The 24478-nt window shown below is 49.2% G+C and overlaps 2 protein-coding genes across 3 annotated transcripts; both read left to right on the top strand.

Annotated features, from left to right (window-relative positions):
* The first annotated feature begins 773 nt into the window (after nucleotides 1–773).
* On the top strand, nucleotides 774–8429 carry LOC149443134 (uncharacterized). 2 transcript variants are annotated; one of them, XM_089655874.1, is made up of 8 exons: nucleotides 774–3115; nucleotides 4422–4530; nucleotides 4804–4938; nucleotides 5025–5148; nucleotides 5263–5360; nucleotides 5440–5646; nucleotides 5770–5911; nucleotides 6140–8429. In XM_089655874.1, exons 2-8 carry the CDS (start codon nucleotides 4441–4443, stop codon nucleotides 6982–6984), a joined length of 1641 nt encoding a protein of 546 aa, XP_089512000.1. In that variant the 5' UTR covers nucleotides 774–3115; nucleotides 4422–4440; the 3' UTR covers nucleotides 6985–8429. The 2 variants fall into 2 exon arrangements, with proteins under 2 accessions (XP_089512000.1, XP_089511999.1); XM_089655873.1 differs by having other exon boundaries at nucleotides 774–4530.
* A 5561-nt stretch (nucleotides 8430–13990) lies between these two features.
* Nucleotides 13991–23984, top strand: LOC149443133 (uncharacterized). The gene is made up of 8 exons (XM_089655854.1): nucleotides 13991–15990; nucleotides 18525–18634; nucleotides 19131–19265; nucleotides 19352–19475; nucleotides 19592–19689; nucleotides 19761–19982; nucleotides 20129–20267; nucleotides 20496–23984. The coding sequence occupies exons 2-8, from the start codon at nucleotides 18551–18553 to the stop codon at nucleotides 21656–21658; spliced, it is 1965 nt and encodes a 654-aa protein (XP_089511980.1). The 5' UTR covers nucleotides 13991–15990; nucleotides 18525–18550; the 3' UTR covers nucleotides 21659–23984.
* The last annotated feature ends 494 nt before the right edge of the window (nucleotides 23985–24478 follow it).

The following is a 24478-nucleotide window of genomic DNA, read 5'->3' as shown; positions in this document are numbered from 1 at the left end:
AATCTTTCTAACCTTGAAAGCTTTAAAAAAAGCAAAAAAAAACCGAATGATATCATGCTTTAAATTAAAAAAAAAAATATTTACATCCGCCCTAGATCAGAAGTGATGCCATGACATCGCTTCCGGTCTGCATCATAGAGGTGAGGAGAGACAATCTGGTCTGACCTCTGTGGCAAGCCAGGATCGTTTACCTGGGCCCACCATTGAAGAAACATCGGCGAGCAGCAGGAGGGGTGGTGGTGGTTGTTGTGGGAGGGGACAACCCCTCCCGCTACTCCTAAAAATGATCCAGCTAATTAGCAGCTCGGATCACTATTATCAGAAAGAGAGCTACAGAGATGTATAAAAGGAGATTATGGTGATGTATAAAAGATGAAGTTGTGCCGAGTTAGTAGATACCAAACATGTCCAACCGTAAAGTGGTATGACCGGTGCATTGATGACATATTTCAGAACCCAAACATGGCTCATAGACGCAGTAAAAGCCTTCACAGGTCCTCTGCCTAATGCTAACAGGCCAGGAAAGATTGCGGTCACTCGGGTGTGCATGGTGATATGTAGTGGGTGTAGCACCACCGACATTTCTCATTGCTCATTACATGCCTTTATGTTCATATGTACATGGGGACTCAAACATTTGGGGGGGAGGGGAGGCTTAAGTGCTTGGGAGGAACTTTAATATTTTTCACTTTTTTTTTTGTTAACTATTTTGCTGTCACATAATGGACCAATAGCCCCCCTATGTGATAGATGTCTCTTTAGTGACATATCAGGGGTCTGTTAGACCCCTCAGGTCTCTCCTGCCCTTGACTGAAGATAATGAAGAGCAGAGTGATCTCCAATCACAGCTTCTCCGGCCACAACGGTCAGGAACGATAGCACTGAACCTGGAAGTGACCTCATACACATTACTTCCAGGTTCATTCTAGCTACGGGTGATCAGCGACCGGATGTTCCCTGGTGTCTCTCTTAGGATATCCGAGTCGGGAACCAGGGTGGGTGTGTCCAGAGAGGTGATCCGGCAGCTGTATACATTTTCAAAGCCAGCCCTGTGATGGTGTCTGAGAGTGCACTTATTCTTCCTCAGAATGTTCCAGAAGGGTCCTGCTGGTCTCTGGTACAAATGATTCCACCATTGTAGGTGGGTTGGGGAAGGTTTCTCTGAGCCTCGGCATTTGGTGTTTGGCCATTTCCACCATTGGAGGTGGGTTGAAGAAGGTTTCCCTGAACCTCATAATTTGGTGTTTGGCCATTTCCACCATTGTAGGTGGGTTGGGGAAGGTTTCCCTGAGCCTCGGCATTTGGTGTTTGGCTATTTCCACCATTGGCCATGTCTGTAATATATCTAATTCTCGTGTTGGCTGATATTCTGATACTGGACTGGTGAGATCAGAGATTTTCATAACCAGGAAGGAGATGAGGAATGATCCATATCTTGTCCAATCATGAAGCAGATTTCTGGTCTCATTTACATCTTTACTCTCAGATCTAGGAGACCCACCAATGTGCTCCAGGCAGTATAGGGATGTAGATATTTTTTACCTGAAGGGTCAGCCTTGGTGACCAATGGGAGAAGTATCCTCTTATATCAGTGGTCAGTGTAGTGGTCCCTTACACTGGTGACCAATGGGAGAAGGACCCCCTTATATCAGTGGTCAGTGTAGTGATCCCTTACATTGGTGACCGATGAGAGAAGGACCCTTTTATATCAGTGGTCAGTGTAATGGTCCCTTACATTGGTGACCGATGAGAGAAGGACCCTCTTATATCAGTGGTCAGTGTAGTGGTCCCTTACATTGGTGACCGATGAGAGAAGGACCCTCTTATATCAGTGGTCAGTGTAGTGGTCCCTTACATTGGTGACCGATAGGAGAAGGACCCCCTTATATCAGTGGTCAGTGTAGTGGTCCCTTACATTGGTGACCAATGAGAGAAAGACCCCCTTATGCCAGTGGTCAGTGTAGCGGTCCATTACATTGGTGACCGATGGGAGAAGGCCCCCCTTATATCAGTGGTCAGTGTGGCGGTCCCTTACATTGGTGACCGATGGGAGAAGGCCCCCCTTATATCAGTGGTCAGTGTAGCGGTCCCTTACATTGGTGACCGATGGGAGAAGGACCCCCTTATATCAGTGGTCAGTGTAGCGGTCCCTTACATTGGTGACCGATGGGAGAAGGACCCCCTTATATCAGTGGTCAGTGTGGCGGTCCCTTACATTGGTGACCGATGGGAGAAGAACCCCCTTATATCAGTGGTCAGTGTGGCGGTACCTTACATTGGTGACCGATGGGAGAAGGACCCCCTTATATCAGTGGTCAGTGTGGCGGTCCCTTACATTGCTGACCGATGGGAGAAGGACCCCCTTATATCAGTGGTCAGTGTGGCGGTCCCTTACATTGGTGACCGATGGGAGAAAGACCCCCTTATGCCAGTGGTCAGTGTAGCGGTCCATTACATTGGTGACCGATGGGAGAAGGACCCCCTTATATCAGTGGTCAGTGTAGCGGTCCCTTACATTGGTGACCGATGGGAGAAGGACCCCCTTATATCAGTGGTCAGTGTGGCGGTCCCTTACATTGGTGTCCGATGGGAGAAGGACCCCCTTATATCAGTGGTCAGTGTAGCGGTCCATTACATTGGTGACCGATGGGAGAAGGACCCCCTTATATCAGTGGTCAGTGGAAGAAGGACATTCTTACATAGTCATCAGTGGGAAGACTGCCCCCCTTACAGGTCATTGATGTCAGTTGTTACTGAGAGACGGGAATTGTTCATTGCTGATGGAACCCCTAGAACCCTTTGAAGTAACCCCTGGCTGAGAAAGGCTGGACTAGGCAGTCATATATTTATGTCCCCCTTGGTGGGAGTGGAGGTGACCCCTCTATGAGGACATACAGTCCATACACACCCAGCACAAGGCCGGGGTCACACTACCAGACGGTTCTCGGGGCTGCAGTTCCTCTGAGCTCCACAAGGTGGTGATCTCATGTCTACCCAGACAGGAAGTCTCTATAGAAGACAGGAAGTGATGTCAGGTACAGACAGGAAGTTCTAGCTAAGAGGTGAATTGGGAGGAAGTAGAGAGGAGACATTGCTGGAAGTGGCAGCAGAGGAGGTAATAAGATCTGATTTTCTATTTATACCCAGTAACCCCCCGTCATGTCCGTCCTCTTCCTCCACCGTCACGCCCGTCCTCTTCCTTCATACCTCAGCCGTCTCCTGTAACGGGGTGGGATTTGGGTTGGACTGAAATGTCCACTTCCACACCTTTCCATCAAAAATACCGACCCCTCTCTCGCATCTCTGCCATATACTCCGGTCTCCTCAGCCCTTCCTGTAGGCCAGGGACCAGCATGGCGGACAAAGTGGAGGGTGGTCAGTTCTCGGATCTCCCCTCCGGTGAATGAACCCAGGAGAGACGGGAATGTCATCACTTCCAGGCTCAGAGCCGTCATTCCCCGGAGAAGAAGACATTCAATAATCCTGATCTGTACTTCATCAGCTTCACGCGGGTCCATAGATGAGGTTAGGTGGTTTAAAAGACTCCTGATGTCTCCTTAAAGAAGATCTGTCATTTCTACACCACTGTCCTATAGGGAGCTATTGGCCACACCTTGTTCAGACATCTTCTTAGTAAAAGAACACAGTACAAAAATACTGACCAGAAATTAGCAACTGTCACTTTAAGGAGCGCTTAGTCCCCTTTGGTGTACCTCCTCAGAGCTCAGATGAACCCTTCCTCTTTCATTTGGCTGTACTGAAGGTATCCGTGGGCAAGGGATTCCAAGATCTGCAATGAAGTAGTCCTGAGTGAGAACTAGTTGGGTATTGCACCTGACCGCCCTCTCCCTTTTATCTGGCCCGGGGAGTGTAGAAATACTCACACCGTCCTGTAGCTTAGTGTGCTGCAGCTGCTTCCAGGCCTTACACTGGGCTGGCTGCTTCCCTGCTGACAGATTGTCCTCCCAAGATCCTGCCTGTAGGTAGGCCTTCCTCCCTGGGACCCCTCCCAGGCTCCATACTCCAGCACCTTCCTTCAGTTCATCTTCCAACCGGCTCCCCTGCTGGTTAGGCTCTTCCATATTTAAGGGTGGCTCTTAGCCACCATGCCTGGCCTCCTGCCTGGGGTTTGGCCAAGTTTCTTTAGACATGCAAATATAGGCCTCTGCCCTTCTTCTAGAAAGTTCCTCCAGTTTCTAGAGTGGAGGGAGGGCTCCAGAAGCCCTGACCTGTAGAGCCTCCCAGCCTGTACTGAGGTGGCCTCACTGACTCATGCCAAGCTGACTCATCACAGGCTTCTAACAAGCCTCTGCCTCACAAAATCCTATCTAGCTAAACTAGAGGGTGTTACTCCCTTTTTTCCCCGTCAGAATGTTGTGCAACCAATACAATACAGGTAATTCTCTGCTATACATCTACAGAGAAACCCACATAGATCACATGACCACATCAATGGAGGAGGACCGGAGTCACATGACTGAGAAGATACTAAACCTCACCCTGGAGATCATCTACCTGCTGACCGGAGAGGTGAGGAGGATTCTGGGAGGTCACATGACATCACTCCTATCTCTATTAATAAAACACAGACCTGACCGGAGAGGTGAGGAGGATTCTGGGAGGTCACATGACATCACTCTCATCTCTATTAATAGAACATAGACCTGACCGGAGAGGTGAGGAGGATTCTGGGAGGTCACATGACATCACTCCTATCTCTATTAATAAAACACAGACCTGACCGGAGAGGTGATGAGTATTCTGGGAGTCTAACATGATGTTCCTATTGGTTCCCCAATACAGAGATTTCCTCTTCTGAAGTCAGGTGATCATATGACCATCACAGTGCCTCCATGTGACTCCCTAAACCCTGAAAGACACAACATGCAGAAGATTCTAGAAGTCACCAAGAAGATGATGGAGCTGCTGACAGGAGAGGTGAGCGGTGCCGGGAATTCTGGGACATTCTCCAGTAACAGACAAGGGATGTGTCTGGATGGTGACTGTATCATTGTGTGTGTCAGGTTCCTATAAGGTGTCAGGGTGTCACTGTCTATTTCTCCATGGAGGAGTGGGAGTATTTAGAAGGACACAAGGACCTCTACAAGGACGTCATGATGGACAATCAGCCGCCCCTCACATCACCAGGTAAGAGGAGACTTTATTGGAAAGGAGAGCAGTGCGGAGGGTCCACCTAGATCCCCCATCATCTGATAAACACATAGAAACAATGGATTCAGTCAGTGTGTGTGTTTCCTACAGATGGATCCAGTCATGGGAACCCACCAGAGAGATGTCCCTGTCCTCTGTATTCCCAGGATTCCACACAGGAAGGTCACACCATCCCTCACTATTACAAGGTTGGTGAGGAACAATTATTGGTAGTTGTGATTTATACACAGCATGTTTGTTACAATGTATGTTTTATTATATATTCAGAGTGGAATCCTCGGCGATTATAATATTGTTGTTAAAGAAGAGTATAAAGAGGAGGATGAGGAGTATGGAGTGATGGAGGAGTTTTCAGAAGGACAAAAGGATATGATGGAGCCACCTAATACCAGGAACCCACCAGAGAGATGTCCCCATCCTCTGTATTCCCGGGATTCCACACAGGAAGGTCACACCATCCCTCACTATTACAAGGTTGGTGGGATGGAGAATCTAGAACATGGACTCATGGAGACGATGTGCGGATTCTCTATGTGATGTCACAATAATAAATCTTCTATCTTACAGATGATATTTTCTCTCCTTCTCTTGATGTAGAGTGGAGATCCAATCGATATAGAATTTGAGGTGAAATCAGAAGAAGAAGAGACGTATGTGAGGGATGATCAGCAGTCTATGGAGGAGGATGGAATAACGGGGACATTTATAGAGGAGGACACTCCTACAGAGATCAGCACAGGTGGGTCATGAACACTAAATCCATTCCTCCACCCATACTGCTCACTGATTGGTCCAGATGATAAAGTTCTCATTGGATCTCTCTCTGTCTGACAAGAGCCTGGAGCTCAAGAGGAACCATTTACCTTGTAAGCTCCTCAGAGACCAAACTGCCTGATGTGGGCGGAGTCCTGGTTTGGGGGAACCAATCGGCTCCTGTCTAGTAATCCTCTTTGTCTTTGTATTTTAGTCCATGGTCGGGAGATGAGGAAAACCTCCGAGGATTGTCTCACTTTGTCTCTAGACTGGAAAGTAGAAGATGAGGACATCACACAGTATAGTCCAGGAGAAAACCCGGCTCCCTCCAATGTCCATCCGGCACCACCCAGTGTAGATGGACCATCGGATTCCTCGTATCCTGAGGAACCTCCGACTGTGCGGGACCGGGCCGGCCTTCCAACAGAGAAGAGGTTTCCCTGTACTGAGTGCGGGAAGAGTTTCCATTTTAAATCTCATCTTAATGCGCATAAAAGATCTCACACTGGGGAGAAGGCATATGCCTGCCCTGAGTGCGGGAAGTGCTTCCGTTTTAAATACAAAGTTAATGAGCATATAAAATATCACATAGGTGAGAAACCTTTTTCCTGTCCTGAATGCGGGAAGTGTTTTCTACGGAAGTCAGCACTTGTAAGACATCTAAGTTTTCATACGGGGGAGAAGCCGTATTCCTGCCATGGGTGCGGCAAATGTTTTTCTCATAAGTCTCATCTTTACATACATCAGAGATCGCACTCAGGTGAGAAGCCATTTTCCTGTACAGAGTGCGGGAAATGTTTTATACAAAAATCAGATCTTGTCAAACATCAGAGGCTGCACACGGGGGAGAAGCCGTATTCCTGTCCTGATTGCGGGAAATGTTTTTCAGATAAGTCCAATCTTCATACGCATCAGAGATTGCACACGGGGGAGAAGCCGTATTCTTGTCCAGAGTGCGGGAAATGTTTTTCTCATAAATCCAATCTTTACAAGCATCAGAGATCTCACACGGGGAGAAGCCACTTTCCTGTCCTCCATGTGGGAATTGCTCCTCACTGAAGTCCTGTCTTCCTGTACATCAGGGGTCCCACACAACCCTGGAGGTGTATTAGTGCCTTGAGTGTGGATAATGTCTTCTAGATGAATGTTGCTGGACATCCCAGCTCTCATGTGGGGAAGAAGCACCCCCTGATATACACCTCAGATATACTCCATGGCTGGATGAAACGGTGCATAAGGAGGTCAGAGGTCACCAAAGACGTGGATGAAGTGTGGGACCAGGTTGGCCATTGATAGCAGGAGAAGAATAAAAATGGGGTCATCACCTGTCATTGGCTGAGGACATTTTGTGGTGGAAGATTTTACAAATACTCGGAGGATCTGGGACTGTTGCAGAGGCCGAACCTAATTCTCAATATTAATTTTGGAGCCCCACAGGTGACCTCGGGAGAAATACAGGCTGCTCTGGAAAAAGATGGTGGGGTTGTTTCAAGGAGCACAATACGACGACACTTGAACAAAACTGAGCTGCATGGTGGAGTTTCCAGAAAGAAGCCTTTACTGTGCCAATGCCACAAAAAGCCTGGAGAAGTGTGTCAAAGTGTTGTCGGCCATTTTGTAACTGAGCACTTTTTGTGGCATTGGTGCAGTAAAGGCTTCTTGCTGGCAACTCCACCATGCAGCTCATTTTTGTTTATGTATCGTCGTATTGGGCTCCTTGAAACAACCACACTGTCTTTTCTCAGAGCAGCCTGGATTCCTCCTGAGGTGACCTGTGGGGGGGTTTTCTTTCTATTCTGAACATTTCTTCTGGCAGTTGCAGCTGAAATTTTTCTTGGTCTACCTGACCTTGGCTTGGTATCAAGAGATCCCAGAATTTTCCACTTCTTACTAAGTGATTGAACAGAACTGACTGGCATATTGAAGGCTTTGGATATCTTTTTATACCCTTTTCCATCTTTATAAAGTTCTATTCCCTTGTTACGCAGGTCTTTTGACGGTTCTTTTCTGCTCCCCATGGCTCAGTATCTAGCCTGTTCAGTGCATCCATGTGAAAGCGTATTCATTGACTATTTATACATAGACTCTAATTGCAATGTACAAAGCCACAGATATGGGGAATGAACCTTTAATTGCCGTGGTAACCTGTGTGTGTTTGCACCAAAGCCGAACCTTCCAGGGGGCAGAGACTTCTGTACCAAGGCCGTACCTTCCAGGAGGCAGAGACTTCTGTACCAAGGCCGAACCTCCCAGGGGGCGGAGACTTCTGTAGCAAGGCTGAACCTTCCAGGGGGGGAGACTTCTGTACCAAGGCTGAACCTTCCAGGGGGCGGAGACTTCTGTACCAAGGCCAAACTTTCCAGGGGAGGGAAACTTTTCATCTTTGGGGCCATTTGGGGGATTTCTGTTATCATTTGATTTTAAAAAGGAGCCAAACAACCATGTGATCACAAATGGCTTCCTATCATCGCGATCCTTCAATAAAATAACTTTTTTTGGCATGATCCGTCAGATTTTCCTCATCGATGCCAAAATTTCACCATTTCTGCCAGGGGAGGGAGACTTTTTGGCAGAACTGTAGGTGCTTTGTCCTCTCTAAATATAAGGGATGTGCTGGGAAAAATCTACTGAAGAAATGTGATGTCAAATTTTCATTGAGGTGCCTATAAATAAGGAAGTTATAAGTGATGCCTTCAGATTCGGTGGGAAGGAGACCATTGGTGGGCTGAAGGGCTAAGCCGTATGTTGGGTCCCTATCTAGGACCCTCTAGGCCAGCTTTTTTGAACATTTTTACAACAGAGGAACCCCTAAAATAATGTTCAGGTCTAGGGGAACCCTTACAAAAACTAAGTTAGCGTGGGGTCAATGGGGAAAAATGCCCCTTCCACTTTTTAGTAGGCTGGGAGGAATGGAAGACTTGATGGTGGTGGTCAGAATGCCAACCTTGCTGACACCTACAGATATCATTGGTGTCATGTTTCTGGCTTTGTCAAGTGGTGTTGGCTCTGCAGACACCATCCAATGGTGGGCTAATCAGCCACAGCTCATGATGCCCCAGGAAACCTCTGTAGGAACTTATCACGTACCTGGTGACGGAGGCCAATGGAGACACGGCTTCCCTTGTAGCTAAGTTCCAGACTCCCCTGAAAGTGGGACAGCGGGAGTCAGCCCAAAGCTGCACAGGTCGCCTGTAAGAGTGCTGGTTGGTGGTCCACCCAGGAGCACAGCTGGTGCACAGAGATAGGTCTGCAGACAGGAGGCGCTTGTGCGTGGTATGCAAGCCCTTCCGGGATTTAGGTGTTTACTGGGTAGACGGTTCAAGCCAAGGTCAGGTACCAGGTGGGAATCAGAGCAGACGTGGTCAGATGGGATAGCCGAGGTCATAAAAAGAGGAGCGAGAGAGAGAGTATCCGTAAGCCAAGCCGAGGTCAGATCAGGAGTAAGGCAGAGTAGACCGGTCCAGGAGCAAGCCGAGTCGGTAACAGGAAATCACAGGTCAAGTCACAGGGAACAGGGCACAGGGAGCTAGAGATCGTCCAGCAACTAGAGGAAGTGATGAGCCTCCTAATAAAGGCCATCTGGCACCAAACTGAGGCTGATGTATACTTCTGCACCCATGCAGGGTATTGGCAGAAATACCAGATCTTCCAGAAATCCTGCCATAGACAGGACCATGACAGAACTGTAGGGTTCTTGGGAACTATGGTTAAGAATGGTTGTTCTAGGTCATGCTTACCATCTCCCCTAAGGGGCGTTCAGGTTCTAAGGAACTCTGGTAAGAATGGCTGCTCTAGGTCATACTTGACATCTCCCCTAAGGGACGTTCAGGTTCTAAGGAACTCTGGTTAAGAATGGCCACTCTAGGTCATGCTTAACATCTCCCCTAAGGGGTGTCAGGTGCTGTTGGCCAAAACATGTTTTATTACTCTGAGTAACTCAGGGTATATGTACCCCTTACACATTCACCTGTGGGGAGGTATCTGAGAGCCCCTTTATTTTTAATGGGGGCATCCAGATTCCATTAACCACCCCCCACCAAGAGACCTCCACTGGGCCAGGGTTGTGGGAAAGGAGCACTTTGTAAGGTACACTGCTTATGATGGGAGTATGTGGCCTGGCATGGTTCAGGGAGAGGGCACATGCTCGCCATGCTGTTCCTGTATGCTCAGATAAGGGTCTGGTATGGACTTTGGGGAGGATTCCAGGCTGTGTTTTTATGTTTTGTGCATTTCCCCCTTGACATCATCCCGGGTATATGTACCCCTTACACATTCACCTGTTGGGAAGTATCTGAGAGCCCCCTTATTTTTAAAGGGGGCATCAAGATTCCATTAAACCCCCCCCACCAAGAGACCTCCACTGGGCCAGGGTTGTGGGAAAGGGGTCCTTTTTAAGGTACACTCCCCATGATGGGGGTATGTGGCCTGGCATGGTTCAGGGGGAGGGCTTATATTTGCCCGCTGTTCCTGGCCGGCCAACCTCAGATAAGGGTCTGGTATAGAATTTGAGGAGGACTCCAGGCTGTCTTTTCTTGTTTTGTGCATTTTCCCCCTTGACATCATCCGTTGTAGTAGTTTACTGCCAAAATGTTATTACTTCCGACACTTTATGCCTATAAATAATGAAGTTAGAACGTGATGCCTTCAGATTCAGAGCCGTCTGGAAAGAAGACCATTGGTTGCCTGGTGGGCTGACTGGGCTGCCCTGTATGTTGGGTCTCTGTCTTGGACCCTCTAGGCCGGCTTTTCTCAAACGTTTTACAACAGAGGAATCCCTAAAATTATTGTTCAGGTATCAGGGAACCCTTACTAAAACCAGTGAATTGGGGGTCAATGAGAAAAATGCCCCTTACACTGATAGTAGGAAGAATGAAACCCTTACAGTGGTGGAATGCCAACCCTTCTGACACCTAGAAAGCTCATTGGTGTCATGCTGCTGGCTTTGCCTAGTGGTGTTGGCTCTGCAGGCACCATCCAATGGTGGGCCAATCAGCCACAGCTCATGAAACCTCTGCAAGAACCATAGGGTTCTAGGGAACTCTGGTTGAGAATGGCTGCTCTACGGTCAAACTTACCATCTCCCCTAAAGGGCTTCATATATGGTTGGCCAACACATGTTTACGACAAGGATGTCTTTGTATTAGATCATGGAAATTCACTTTGTAAAATTCCATCTTTGTGATGTTTACAGTATTTGCTCTTAGTTATCCCCCCCCCCCCCCGACTTTCTCCTGGAAAAGTGGATTTTTATTCATGAAATGCGTCGAGCAATATTAAGCATCTGTGCGCTAGTTTATGAAACTGAGGTCGGGGTGGTTTGTTCTGCTATTTGTAAAATTGGAGAAGAGTGATAATGAACCAAACCTAAGGAATGGGGGGGTCTTAAAGGGTACTGGTAGTCAGTAGAAAGAATGAAACCCTTACAGTGGTGGAATGCCAACCCTTCTGACACCTAGAAAGCTCATTGGTGTCATGCTGCTGGCTTTGCCAAGTGGTGTTGGCTCTGCAAGCACCTTCCAATGGAGGGCCAATCAGCCACAGCTCATGAAACCTCTGCAAGAACCGTAGCGTTCTAGGGAACCCTGATTGAGAATGGCTGCTCTAGGCCATACTTCGCACCTCCCCTAAGGGGCATCAGGTACTGTTGGCCAACGCATGTTTACGAAAAGGATGTTTTGGTATTGCATCATGGGAATTCATTTTGTAAATTTCCATCTTTGTGATGTTTAGAGGATTTGCTCTTGACGATCCCCTCCCCCCGGCTTCCTCCTGAAGAAGTGGATTTTTATTTATGAAACGCGTCGAGCAATATTAAGCATCTGCTGGCCAGTTTATGAAACTGAGGTCGGGGCGGTTTGTTCCGCTATTTGTAAAGTTGGAGAAGAGTGATGATGAATAAAACCTGATGAATGGGGGGGGGGGGATCTTAAAGGGTATTGTGTAGTAATTTGTTTTTTTATTTTTATAAATTGAATTTTGTGTAAGTTGTGTCTCAAAAATCCCACCAAATTGTTTTGGCCATTTATCAGATAATTTTGGACCCGGGAAGGTCAGTGAATGTGTAAACCTATAGAACACAAACACCTGATGCTGGGAATAATAGGTACAGGCGATAGTGAGGGGGGGGGGGGGGGTTTGATAAAAAAAAAGGGCGGCTAAGCCACAGTTTTAGTGGCCCAAATTGTAAAATAACAGCCGGATGGGGCTGTCACATGCCGTGGCTGTGATTTTTTTTTTTTTTGCTTCATGGCTGCAGCATTTACAATGGGGCCACACAGTGCGATGCATGGAATTGCATTGCAGTAGTGCAGCATTGCAGGGTGAGATCAGGCGGTGATGAGGCAACATACCACCTCCACCCCGCCTGTCAGATGTCTTCTGAAAAGCACTGCGACCGGAAGGAGAAAACCTGAAATAGATTTTAAAGGGGTATCTCATGCAAAAAAAAGTCTGAGGAAATCCATACCAGACCTTAAATCCAACCATGCAGCCCGGATGGCCAGGAAAGGGGGGGACTAGTGCACATCCCTTCCTGAACCCTAACCGGCCATATGCTTTCAGTCCTTGCCTGGTGGTTTTGGGGTTTTGTGGTTAATATATGCACTACTCAGAAAAATGAAAGGAAGACTTTGTAATCCGAGTCCGGCATCAAGTCTATGACACTCCTGGGATATGGATCTGGTCAGGTAAGTCACAGAGGGGGTTGTTCATCAGTTTCAGCTGCTTCGGTGTCCATGAAATTAACAACAGGTGCACTAGATGGGCAACAATGAGACCACCCCCAAAACAGGAATGGTTTTACAGGTGGAGGCCACTGACATTTTTTCCCTACTCATCTTTTCTGACTGTTTTTCACTCGTTTTGTATTTGGCCAGGGTCGGTGGTACTACTGGTAGCATGAGGACATACCTGGACCCTACAGAGGTTGCACAGGCAGTACAACTCCTCCAGGATGGCACATCAATACGTGCCATGGCCAGAAGGTTTGCTGTGTCCCCCAGCACAGTCTCAAGAGCATGGAGGAGATTCCAGGAGACAAGAGCACGGAGGAGGTTCCAGGAGACGAGCACGGAGGAGGTTCCAGGAGACGAGCACGGAGGAGATTCCAGGAGACAAGAGCATGGAGGAGATTCCAGGAGACAGGCAGTTCCTCTAGTAGAGCTGGACAGGGCCGTAGAAGGTCCTTAACCCGTCAGCAGGACCGGTATCTGTTCCTTTGTGCAAGGAGGAACAGGATGAGCCCTACAGAATGACCTCCAGGAGGCCACTGGTGTGATTGTCTCTGACCAAACAATCGGAAACAGAGTTCATGAGGGTGACCTGAGGGCCCAATGTCCAGGGGCATAGATAAGGGGGGTCTGAATCCCCCCCCCAGAGGAGAGTTGCGAGAGATGCTGCAGCCCTTGAAATTTGGGATTGGCAGTGAGAACACAGTCACAGGAGGGAGAGGAGGAGAAGCAGCTTCCAGCTGCTTCATTGAAAGCCATACAGGAGATCGCTGCTTGTCACCACAACCACCGCCGCCCCTCCCATACACCCCTGGCCCCGGCGCTGCTCTCAGCCTGTACCGCTGCACAGAACGGTTTTCTTTTGGCTCAAAGCTGTGTTCTTAAAACTGCCCAGACCCTCCTTCCATCCTCCGCACCAATATGAGAAGAGGGAAGAGAGACTGGATCTGCTCTGCCTCCGCCCTGTGCCCGACCACACTCCAGTCTGTGCAGCTTCAGAGGTGTGGGCGGGAAACAGCAGCCGACAGTCACAGCTCTGATGCTTCTAAAGGAGTCATGGTGAGTTTGACCTAACCTTCCATCCTTTCCAGCCGCCCTCCACCCCCCCTTCCATCCTTTTGCCCGCCCTTCCTTCCATCCATCCATCCTTCCACCCCCTCTTCCCTTCCTTCCATCCATTTCCCCTTCCATTCCTCCCACCCTCCTCCCTTCCATCTTTCCATCCTGCCTTCCACCTCCCCCCTCCCTTCCATCCATCCTGTCACCCCCCCCCCTTCCTTCCATTCCTCCACCTCCCCCTCCCTTCCATTCCTCCACCTCCCCCCTCCCTCCCTTCCATTTTTCCACCCTTCCATTTTTCCACCTCCCCCCTCCCTTTCATCCTTCCACCCACCCTTTCCTTCCTTCCTTCCATCCACCCTCCCTATCACCCACTCATCCTTCCTTCCACCCACCCCTTCTTTCCTTCCTTCCATTCACCCACCCCTTCCTTCCTTTCACCCACCCTTCCTTCCATCCACCCCTTCCTATCTTCCACTCTTCCTTCCACCCCCCCTCCTTTCCTTCCTTCTTTCCTTCCTTCCAACCTTTCTTCCTCCCTCCTTTCCTTCCTTCCACTTACCCCTCCCTTCCACCCACTCTTCCTTCCATCCACCTCTTCCTTCAACTAACCCCTTCCTTCACTCCTTCAAAGGGGAGAAGTTGGGGGGACATAAAAATGTAGCTCAGCTGCAAGCTGAATCCCCCCAGAAGAGAAAATTATCTAAAGCCCTGCAACGTCCTCTAGTGGGTCCTGTGCTCACTGCCCGGCACCATAGAGCTGGATTGGCAATTGCCATTGAACCCCAGAATTGGCAGGTCCACCACTGGCACCCTGTGCTTTTCACAGATGAGAGAAGGTTCCCCCTGAGCACATGTGACAGACGTGAAAGGGTCTGGAGAAGCCGTGGAGAACATTCTGCTGCCTGTAACATGGTTCAGCATGACCATTTGGTGGTGGGTCAGTGATGGTCTGGGGAGGCATCTCCATGGAGGGACGCACAGATCTCTACAGGCTTGACAATGGCACCCTGACTGCCATTAAGCATGGGGATGAAATCCTTGGACCAATAGTCGGAGCCTATGCTGGTGCAGGGGTTCCTCCTGGTGCAGTGGGTCCTGGGTTCCTCCTGGTGCAGGGGGTCCCGGGTTCCTCCTGGTGCAGGGGGTCCTGGGTTCCTCCTGGTGCAGTTGGTCTTGGGTTCCTCCTGGTGCAATGGGTCCTGGGTTCCTCCTGGTGCAGGGGGTCCTGGGTTCCTCCTGGTGCATGACAATGCCCGGCCTCATGTGGTAAGAGTATGCTGGAAGTTCCTCTAGGATGAAGGAATTTATACCATTGAATGGCCCCACGCTCACCTGACCTAAATCCAATAGAACCCCTCTAGGATGTCATGTTTCGGGCCATCTGATGCCACCAGGTTGCACCTTAGGCTGTCCAGGAGCTCCATGATGCCCTGGTCCAGATCAGGGAGGAAATCCCCCAGGACACCATCCATCATTAGGAGCCTCCCCCAACGTTGTCAGGCATGCATACAAGCACGTGGGGGCCACACAGACTACTGAGGACCATTCTGAGTTGCTGCAATGACATTTCACCAACATGGACTCGCCTGCTGCATCATTTCTTCACTTTGGTTTTCGGGGTGTCTTTGAATTCAGTCCTCGATCAATTATGATCTTTCATCAAACGATGGGGCGTCTTTACTTTCCTCACACATCACCTCGTCCATGTCAGTATAGAGATCCTGCAGGAGATTCCTCCCAATTGAGATCTGATGGGTTTTCAGTCTTCCCTTCATTTTTTAAATACTACATATTATATTATATTTAACTATAGTGTACAGTAAGCCTTATAGATGAGAATCTTTCATGTGGGAAGTCAACACCTGGTCCACTAATGGCTCTAGACATAGAAAACATTAATAACTTTTTTTTATATGCTTGAGAAAGATGTAAACTTTGGAAAATTGCTGCTACTTTATGAAGGATTGTATATCCCAAATGGCACCATATGGATCAGGTTGGATGCCCCATGCCTTCACCTTCCTCACAAAGGATATTTAAGGGCAAATAGGACAAGAAAACATTCAAAATGCCAAAAGCATAGCCAATAATCACAATATAAGACGTTTCTTGGGGCTGCAGTTCCTCTGAGCTCCACAAGGTGGGGATCTCACTTCTACCCAGACAGGAAGTCTCTATGGAAGACAGGAAGTAATGTCAGGTACAGACAGGAAGTGATGTCAGGTACAGATATGACATTCCAGTCTGTAGGAGAGTAGAACTTGCAGCAGAGGAGGTAATAAGATCCTATTTTCTATTTGCACCCAGTAACCCCCCGTCATGTCTGTCCTCCACTGTCACATCTGTCCTCTTCCTCCACCGTCGCGTCCGTCCTCTTCCTCCACCGTCGCGCCCGTCCTCTTCCTCCACCGTCGCGCCCGTCCTCTTCCTCCGCCGTCGCGCCCGTCTTCCTCCGCCGCCGCGTCCGTCCTCTTCCTCCGCCGCCGCGTCCGTCCTCTTCCTCCGCCGCCGCGTCCGTCCTCTTCCTCCGCCGCCGCGTCCGTCCTCTTCCTCCGCCGCCGCGTCCGTCCTCTTTCTCCGCCGCGTCCGTCCTCTTCCTCCGCCGTCGCGTCCGTCCTCTTCCTCCGCCGTCGCTTAAGTCCTCTTCCTCCACCGTCGCGCCCGTCCTCTCCTTTCACCGTCGCGCCCGTCCTCTCCTTCCACCGTCGCGCCCGTCCTCTCCTTCCACCGTCGCGTCCGTCCTCTTCCTCCACCTCCGTCCTCTTCCTCCACCATCACGTCCGTCCTCTTCCCCCACCATCACTCCCGTCCTCTTCCCTCACCGTCCCATCCATCCTCTTCCTCCACCGTCACGTCCGTCCTCTTCCTCCACCTCCATCCTCTTCCTCTACCGTCACGTCCGCCCTCTTCCCCCCATCCAGAATGGATTAAATTAATTTTTTCCTCCACATTCTACAAACAATACCCCATAATGACAACGGGAAAGAAGTTCATTTTGAAATTTTTGCAATTTATTAAAACTAAAAAACAAAACAAAAAACCCCCCATGTACATAAGTATTCCCAGCCCCCCCATGTCCATAAGTCTTCTCAGCCCCCCCCCATGTCCATAAGTCTTCCCAGCCCCCCCATGTCCATAAGTCTTCTCAGCCCCCCCCCCCCCCCCATGTCCATAAGTCTTCCTAGCCTTTGCCCAGTCCTCTGCAGCCCCTTTAACACCAATTCCGGCCTCGCGTCGTTTGGAGTATGATGCTACAAGCTTGGCTCACCTATTTTGGCCGATTTCTCCCATTCTTTTCAGGACCTCTCCAGCTCCATCAGGTTGGATAGGGAGGGTCGGTGCACCGCCATTTTCAGATCTCTTCAGAGATGTTCAGTCCGGTTCAAGTCTGGGCTCTGGCTGGACCACTCCATGACATTCCCACAGTCGGCCCGTAGCCACTCCTTTGTTATGTGGGCTGTGTGATTAGGGTCGTTGTCCTGTTGGAAGATGAACCGTTGCCCCAGTCTAAGGTCCAGAGTGCTCTGGAACAGGTTCTAATCAAGGATGTCTCTGTATATTGCTGCATTCATCTTTCCTTCCATCATGACTAGTCTCCCAGTTCCATCCCCACAGCATGATGCTGCCACTACCATGCTTCACAGTAGGGATGGTAATGGCCAGGTGGTGAGCGGTGCCTGATTTCCTCCAGACATGACGCTTGGCATTCAGGCCAAAGAGTTCAATCTTTGTTCCATCAGACCAGAGAGTTTTGTTTCTCATGGTCTGAGAGACCCTCAGGTGCCTTTTGGCAAACTCCAGGCGGGCTGCCATTTGCCTTTTACTGAGGAGTGGCTTCCGTCTGGCCTCTCTACCATACAGGCCTGATTGGTGGAGTGCTGCAGAGATGGTGGTTCTTCTGGAAGGTTCTCCTCTCTTCATAGAGAAACACTAGAGCTCTTTCAGAGTGACCATTGAGTGCTTGGTTACCTCCCTGGCTAAGGCCCTTCTCCCTCCATCGCTCATTTTGGCCGGGCGGCCGGCTCTAGGAAGATTCCTGGTGGTTCCAAACTTCTTCCTTTTATGGATGATGGAGGCCACTGTGCTCATTGGGACCTTCAATGCTGCAGAAATGTTTCTGTACCCTTCCCCAGATCTGTGCCTTCATACAATCCTGTCTCGGAGGTCTACGGACAATTCCTTGGACTTCATGGCTTGGTTTGTGCTCTGACATGCACTGTGACCTGTGGGACCTTCTATAGACAGGTATATGCCTTTTCTAATCATGTCCAATCAACTGAATGTCCCACAGGTGGACTCCAATCAACTGAATGTCCCATAGGTGGACTCCAATCAACTGAACGTCCCACAGGTGGACTCCAATCAGCTGAACTTCCCACAGGTGGACTCAAATCAACTGAACTTCCCATAGGTGGACTCCAATCAACTGAACGTCCCACAGGAGGACTCGAATCAACTGAATGTCCCACAGGTGGACTCCAATCCACTGAATGTCCCACAGGTGGATGCAAATCCACTGAATGTCCCACAGGTGGATGCAAATCCACTGAATGTCCCACAGGTGGACTGCAATTAAGTTGTGGAAACATCTCAAGGATGATCAGTGGGAACAGGATGCACCAGAGCTCAATTTTGAGTGTCATGGCAAAGGCTGTGAATACTTATGTACGGGGGGTTCATTTTTTATTGTTAATTGCAAAGATTTCAAAACAAACATCTTTCCCATTGTCCCCTGTTACCCCCTTATATCCCCATCCTAACATTGTACAATCAACACATTCCAGGTAATTCTCTGCTATCCATCTACAGAAAAACCCACATAGATCACATGACCAATGAGGATGGAGGAGGACCGGAGTCACATGCCTGAGAGGATACTAAACCTCACCCTGGAGATCATCTACCTGCTGACCGGAGAGGTGAGGAGGATTCTGGGAGGTCACATGACATCATTCTTATCTCTATTAATAAAACACAGACCTGACCGGAGAGGTGAGGAGGATTCTGGGAGGTCACGTGACATCACACAGACCTGACCGGAGAGGGGAGGAGGATTCTGGGAGGTCACATGACATCACTCTTATCTCTATTAATAAAACGCAGACCTGACCGGAGAGGTGAGGAGGAGTCTGGGAGGTCACATGACATCACTCTCATCTCTATTAATAAAACACAGACCTGACCGGAGAGGTGAGGAGGATTCTGGGAGGTCACATGCCATCACACAGACCTGACCGGAAAGGTGAGGATTTTGGGAGGTCACGTGACATCACTCTCATCTTTATTAATAAAACACGGACCTGACCGGAGAGGTGAGGATTCTGGGAGGTCACTTGACATCACACAGACCTGACCGGAGAGGTGAGGGGGATTCTGGGAGTCTAACATGATATTCCTATTGGTTCCCCAATACAGAGATTTCCTCCTCTGAAGTCAGGTGGTCATATGACCATCACAGTGCCTCCATGTGACTCCCTAAACCCTGAGAGATACAACATGCTGAAGATTCTAGAAGTCACCAAGAAGATGATGGAGCTGCTGACAGGAGAGGTGAGCGGTGCTGGGAATTCTGGGACATTCTCCAGTAACAGACAAGGGATGTGTCTGGATGGTGACTGTATCATTGTGTGTGTCAGGTTCCTATAAGGTGTCAGGGTGTCACTGTCTATTTCTCTATGGAGGAGTGGGAGTATTTAGAAGGACACAAGGACCTCTACAAGGACGTCATGATGGACAATCAGCCGCCCCTCACATCACCGGGTAAGAGGAGACTTTATTGGAAAGGAGAGAGCAGTACGGAGGATCCACCTAGATCCCCCATCATCTGATAAACACATAGAAACAATGGATTCAGTCAGTGTGTGTGTTTCCTACAGATGGATCCAGTCATGGGAACCCACCAGAGAGATGTCCCTGTCCTCTGTATTCCCAGGATTCCACACAGGAAGGTCACACCATCCCTCACCATCATCAGGTAGATGAGGAACAATCACTGATACATTATCTGCATTGTTACCATTGATGTCATTTTTATTATATATTCAGAGTGGAAACCTGAGAGATTCTACAGTTGAAGGTAAAGAAGAGATAAAAGAGGAGGAGGATGGTGTGATGGAGGAGTCAGAGCTTCCAGAAGTACACAAAGATCTGTACCAGGACACCATGGTGGAGTCATCCAGCTACAGGAACCCACCAGAGAGATGTCCCCGTCCTCTGTATTCCCGGGATTCCACACAGGAAGGTCACACCGTCCTTCACAAGGACCAGGTAGGTAGGATAGATCATCTACAACATGAAAGTAACTCATGTAGATGATGTGTGGACCCTACAGGATGATATTTTTTTCTATGTGATATCACAATAATAAATCTTCTATCTTACAGATGATATTTTCTCTCCTTCTCTTGATGTAGAGTGGAGATCCAATCGATATAGAATTTGAGGTGAAATCAGAAGAAAAGGCGTATGTGAGGGATGATCAGCAGTCTATGGAGGAGGATGGAATAACGGGGACATTTATAGAGGAGGACACTCCTACAGAGATCAGCACAGGTGGGTCAGGAACACTAAATCCATTCCTCCATCCATACTGCTCACTTATTGGTCCAGATGATAAAGTTCTCATTGGATCTCTCTCTGTCTGACAAGAGCCTGGAGCTCAGGAGGAACCATTCACTTTGTAAGCTCCTCAGAGACCAAGCTTCCTGATGTGGGCGGAGTCCTGGTTTGGGGGAACCAATCAGCTCCTGTCTAGTAATCCTCTTTGTCTTTGTATTTTAGTCCATGGCCGGGAGATGAGGAAAACCTCCGAGGATTGTCTCACTTTGTCTCCAGACTGGAAAGTAGAAGATGAGGACATCACACAGTATAGTCCAGGAGAAAACCCGGCTCCCTCCAATGTCCATCCAGCACCACCCAGTGTAGATGGACCATCGGATTCCTCGTATCCTGAGGAACCTCAGACTGTGTGGGACCAGGATGGCCTTCCAACAGGGAAGAGGTTCTCCTGTACTGAGTGCGGGAAATGTTTCCGTTTTCATTACAAACTTAATGAGCATAAAAGAACTCATACAGGTGAGAAGCCATTTGCCTGTTCTGAGTGCGGGAAATGTTTTTCAAGGAAGTCCAATCTGTCTATCCATCAAAGATGTCACACGGGAGAGAAGCCATATTCCTGTTCCGAGTGCGGGAAATGTTTTGCACAAAAACCAGACCTGGTCACACATCAAAGGTATCACACAGGAGAAAAGCCTTTTTCCTGCTCCGAGTGTGGGAAATGTTTTATACAAAAACAACAACTGGTCGCACATCAAAGGTTTCACACTGGAAAAAAGCCATATGCCTGTCCTGAGTGCGGGAAATGTTTTTCACAGAAATCCCATTATAACACCCATCAGAGAATGCATACGGGGGAAAAACCATATTCCTGCCCTGAGTGTGGGAAATGTTTTTCACAAATAACCCATTATAATAACCATCAGAGAATGCATACGGGAGAGAAACCATATTCCTGTCTGGAGTGCGGGAAATGTTTTTCAAGCAAATCCAATCTTTACACACATCAGAGATGGCACACGGGTGAAAATCCGTATTCCTGTTCTGAGTGCGATAAATGTTTTGTACAAAAATCAGATCTGGTCACTCATCAAAAGTCTCACACAAAGGAAAAGCCATATTCCTGTCCTGAGTGCGGGAAATGTTTTTCAAGGAAGTACCATCTTTCCGAACATCAGAGATCTCACACAGGTGAGAGACCACATTCCTGTCCTGAGTGCGGGAAATATTTTTCAACGAAATCCAATCTTTCCATACATCAGAGATTGCACACAAAGGAGAAGCCGTATTCTTGTCCTGAGTGCGGGAAATGTTTTTCATTTAAGTCCGCTTTTAACTCACACCAGAGATATCACACGGGGGAGAAGTCACGTTCCTGTCCTGAGTGAGGGAAATGTTCCTCACTGAAGGCGTATAATTGATTGCATCCTTCTTCAGGAGAAGGCACCAGCAGGGCTCTGGTGGAATTACAAGTGTGAGATGACAAATGAGAGGGGCAGACTGCTTCCTCCAGTGATGGGGTCCCATGTCTGGAGGTTCCAGTGGAAGGAGACTAGAAGGGGGTTGAAGATTGTTCCCCGCATGGACTGTGTCCTACTCTCTGGACTGTGGGACTGCTAGGACTTATATTGGCTGGATCTTCTGCCCTGTGGACTACTTCACCCTGAGGTTCCACAGTGCTTTTCCGAGGACTACTTCTCCTTACCACACCCCTACTCTTCTCATAATGGCCGTCTGTGTGGTCCTGAAGCTGTGGCCAGGACACACTGCCCTCTGAGGACCTGGGAAGGACCTGTGCCCTCCGTTGTCTGGTCTTCCTTTCTCTGACACCCTACCTGGACCCCTTTGGCTGAGGTTGCTATCGACTGGTGATTCATCTAAACTCTTGGTGTGCCAGGATATATGCCCCGTATGCTGGACCTTACCCGGTCTGCTGGACCTTACCCGGTCCGTATTGTACCTTGCTGTGCTGGATCCCTGCCCTCTGTGCTGGACTTAAACTCCTACTGTGCCAGGTCCTCTGTGCTGGACTTCAACTCCTACTGTGCAGGATCCCTGCCCTCTGTGCTGGACCTTACCCAGTCTGTATCTTACCCTGCTATGCTGGATGCCTGCCTCATGTGCTGGACTTAAACTCTTGCAGTGCCCAGATCTCTGCCCTCTGCGCTGGACTTCAACTCCTACTGTGCCAGGTCCTCTGTGCTGGACTTGAGCTCTTGCAGTGCCAGGATCCCTGCCCTGTGTGCTGGACCTTACCCGGTACATATCGTACCCTGCTATGCTGGATCCCTGCCCCATGTGCTGGACTTAAACTCCTACTGTGCCAGGTCCTCTGTCCTGGACTTAAACTCTTAGTGTGCCAGGATCTCTGCCCCGTGTGCTGGACTGTACCCGGTCCGTATCGTACCCTGCTGTGCTGGATCCCTGCCCCGTGTGCTGGACTGTACCTGGTCTGTATCCTAGCCTGCTGTGTTGGATCTCTGCCCCTTGTACTGGACTGTACCTGGTCCGTATCTTAGCCTTCTGTGCTGGATCCCTGCCCCACATGCTGGACTGTACCTGGTCCATATCTTAGCCTGCTACACCGGATCCCTGCCCCGTATGCTGGACTGTACCTGGTCCATATTCTAGCCTGGTGTGCTGGATCCCTGCCCCACATGCTGGACTGTACCTGGTCCGTATCCTAGCCTGCTGCGCCGGATCCCTGCCCCGTGTGGTGGACTGTACCTGGTCCATATCTTAAGCCTGCTGTGGTGGATACCTTCCCCACGTGCTGAACTGTACCTGGTCTGTATCCTAGCCTGTTGTGCTGGATCCCTGCCCTGTATGCTGGGTTGTACCTGGTCCATATCGTAGCCTGCTGTGCTGGATCCCTGCCCCACATGCTGGACTGTACCTGGTCCGTATTCTAGCCTGCTGTGCTGGATCCCGACCCTGTGTACTGGACTGTACCTGGTCTGTATCTTAGCCTGCTGTGCTGGATCCCTGCCCATGTGTACTGGACTGTACCTGGTCTGTATCCTAGCCTGCTGTGCTGGATCCTTGCCCCACGTGCTGCACTGTACCTGGTCCGTATCCTAGCCTGCTGTGCTGGATCCCTGCCCCACGTTCTGGACTGTACCTGGTCCGTATTCTAGCCTGCTGTGCTGGATCCCTGCCCCACATTCTGGACTGTACCTGGTCCGTATTCTAGCCTTCTGTGCTGGATCCCTGCCCCACGTTCTAGACTGTACCTGATCCGTATTCTAGCCTGCTGTGCTGGATCCCTGCCCCACGTGCTGGACTGTACCTGGTCCGTATCCTAGCCTGCTGTGCTGGATCCCTGCCCTGTGTGCTGGACTGTACCTGGTCCGTATCCTAGCCTGCTGTGCTGGATCCCTGCCCTGTGTACTGGACTGTACCTGGTCCGTATCCTAGCCTGCTGTGCTGGATCCCTGCCCTGTGTGGTGGACTGTACCCTTGTTTTATCATACCCCGATGTACTATATTACCGCCCTGTGCCCCTGGGCTGTACCCAATTGCAGCCTTCTGCTTCCTGTGCATGGATTGTTGCCTTTGGACTCTGGACTTGTCCCTCGATGTGCCCTATTACCACTCTTATATTTCTGCAAGTCCCTCTTGGTGTTGGAATAATTGCCCTGTGGTCTTCCCTTTACCTGACTGTTTTTCAGCCCCCCAAAATAAAGAACCCCTTGACCAGGGGCCCTAAAACCCCTCCTGATCTCTGTGTGTTTTGTGTTCCACCCATACCTCTGTCACAAAAAAAATTGTCATGTGACCAGCATTCACTCAGGCATGGCGAATGGGGATTTCTTATAGTCATCAGTGTCATCTAGTGCCTACTACGTGCTATTGCACTCATTTTTTGATTGAGGTGTTTTGGGACAAATACTGCATTATGGCCACTAAATGGAGCTGAAGATCATAGGAAATAATTGTGTTAATTAAAATACGACCAGAATTTGTACCAATCAATGAATAATATAATGGTGACCTGGTACCCAAAATGTAGAGCCTCCATCCCTATTCATTATATACAATTATTTTGCTCGTTCAACTTCAGGATAAACGTTTCTCATATGTGACGCTTTAAAAGCCTTTAGAGGTAAAAAAAATGGGCCAGAGAGCAGTGGTCAGGTGGATGCCATATAGGGCAAAGTATGCAGTGTGCAGTGGTCAGGAGTATATCATATACAGCCCAGGGTACA

The sequence above is a fragment of the Staurois parvus genome, unplaced genomic scaffold, assembly GCF_062004578.1.
Source record: "Staurois parvus isolate SC_StPar_1 unplaced genomic scaffold, SC_StPar_1.0 ptg000874l, whole genome shotgun sequence".
Lineage (NCBI taxonomy): Eukaryota > Metazoa > Chordata > Amphibia > Anura > Ranidae > Staurois > Staurois parvus.
Note: the sequence above shows the minus strand (reverse complement) of the source record. Positions and strands in the feature narration are given on the sequence as shown.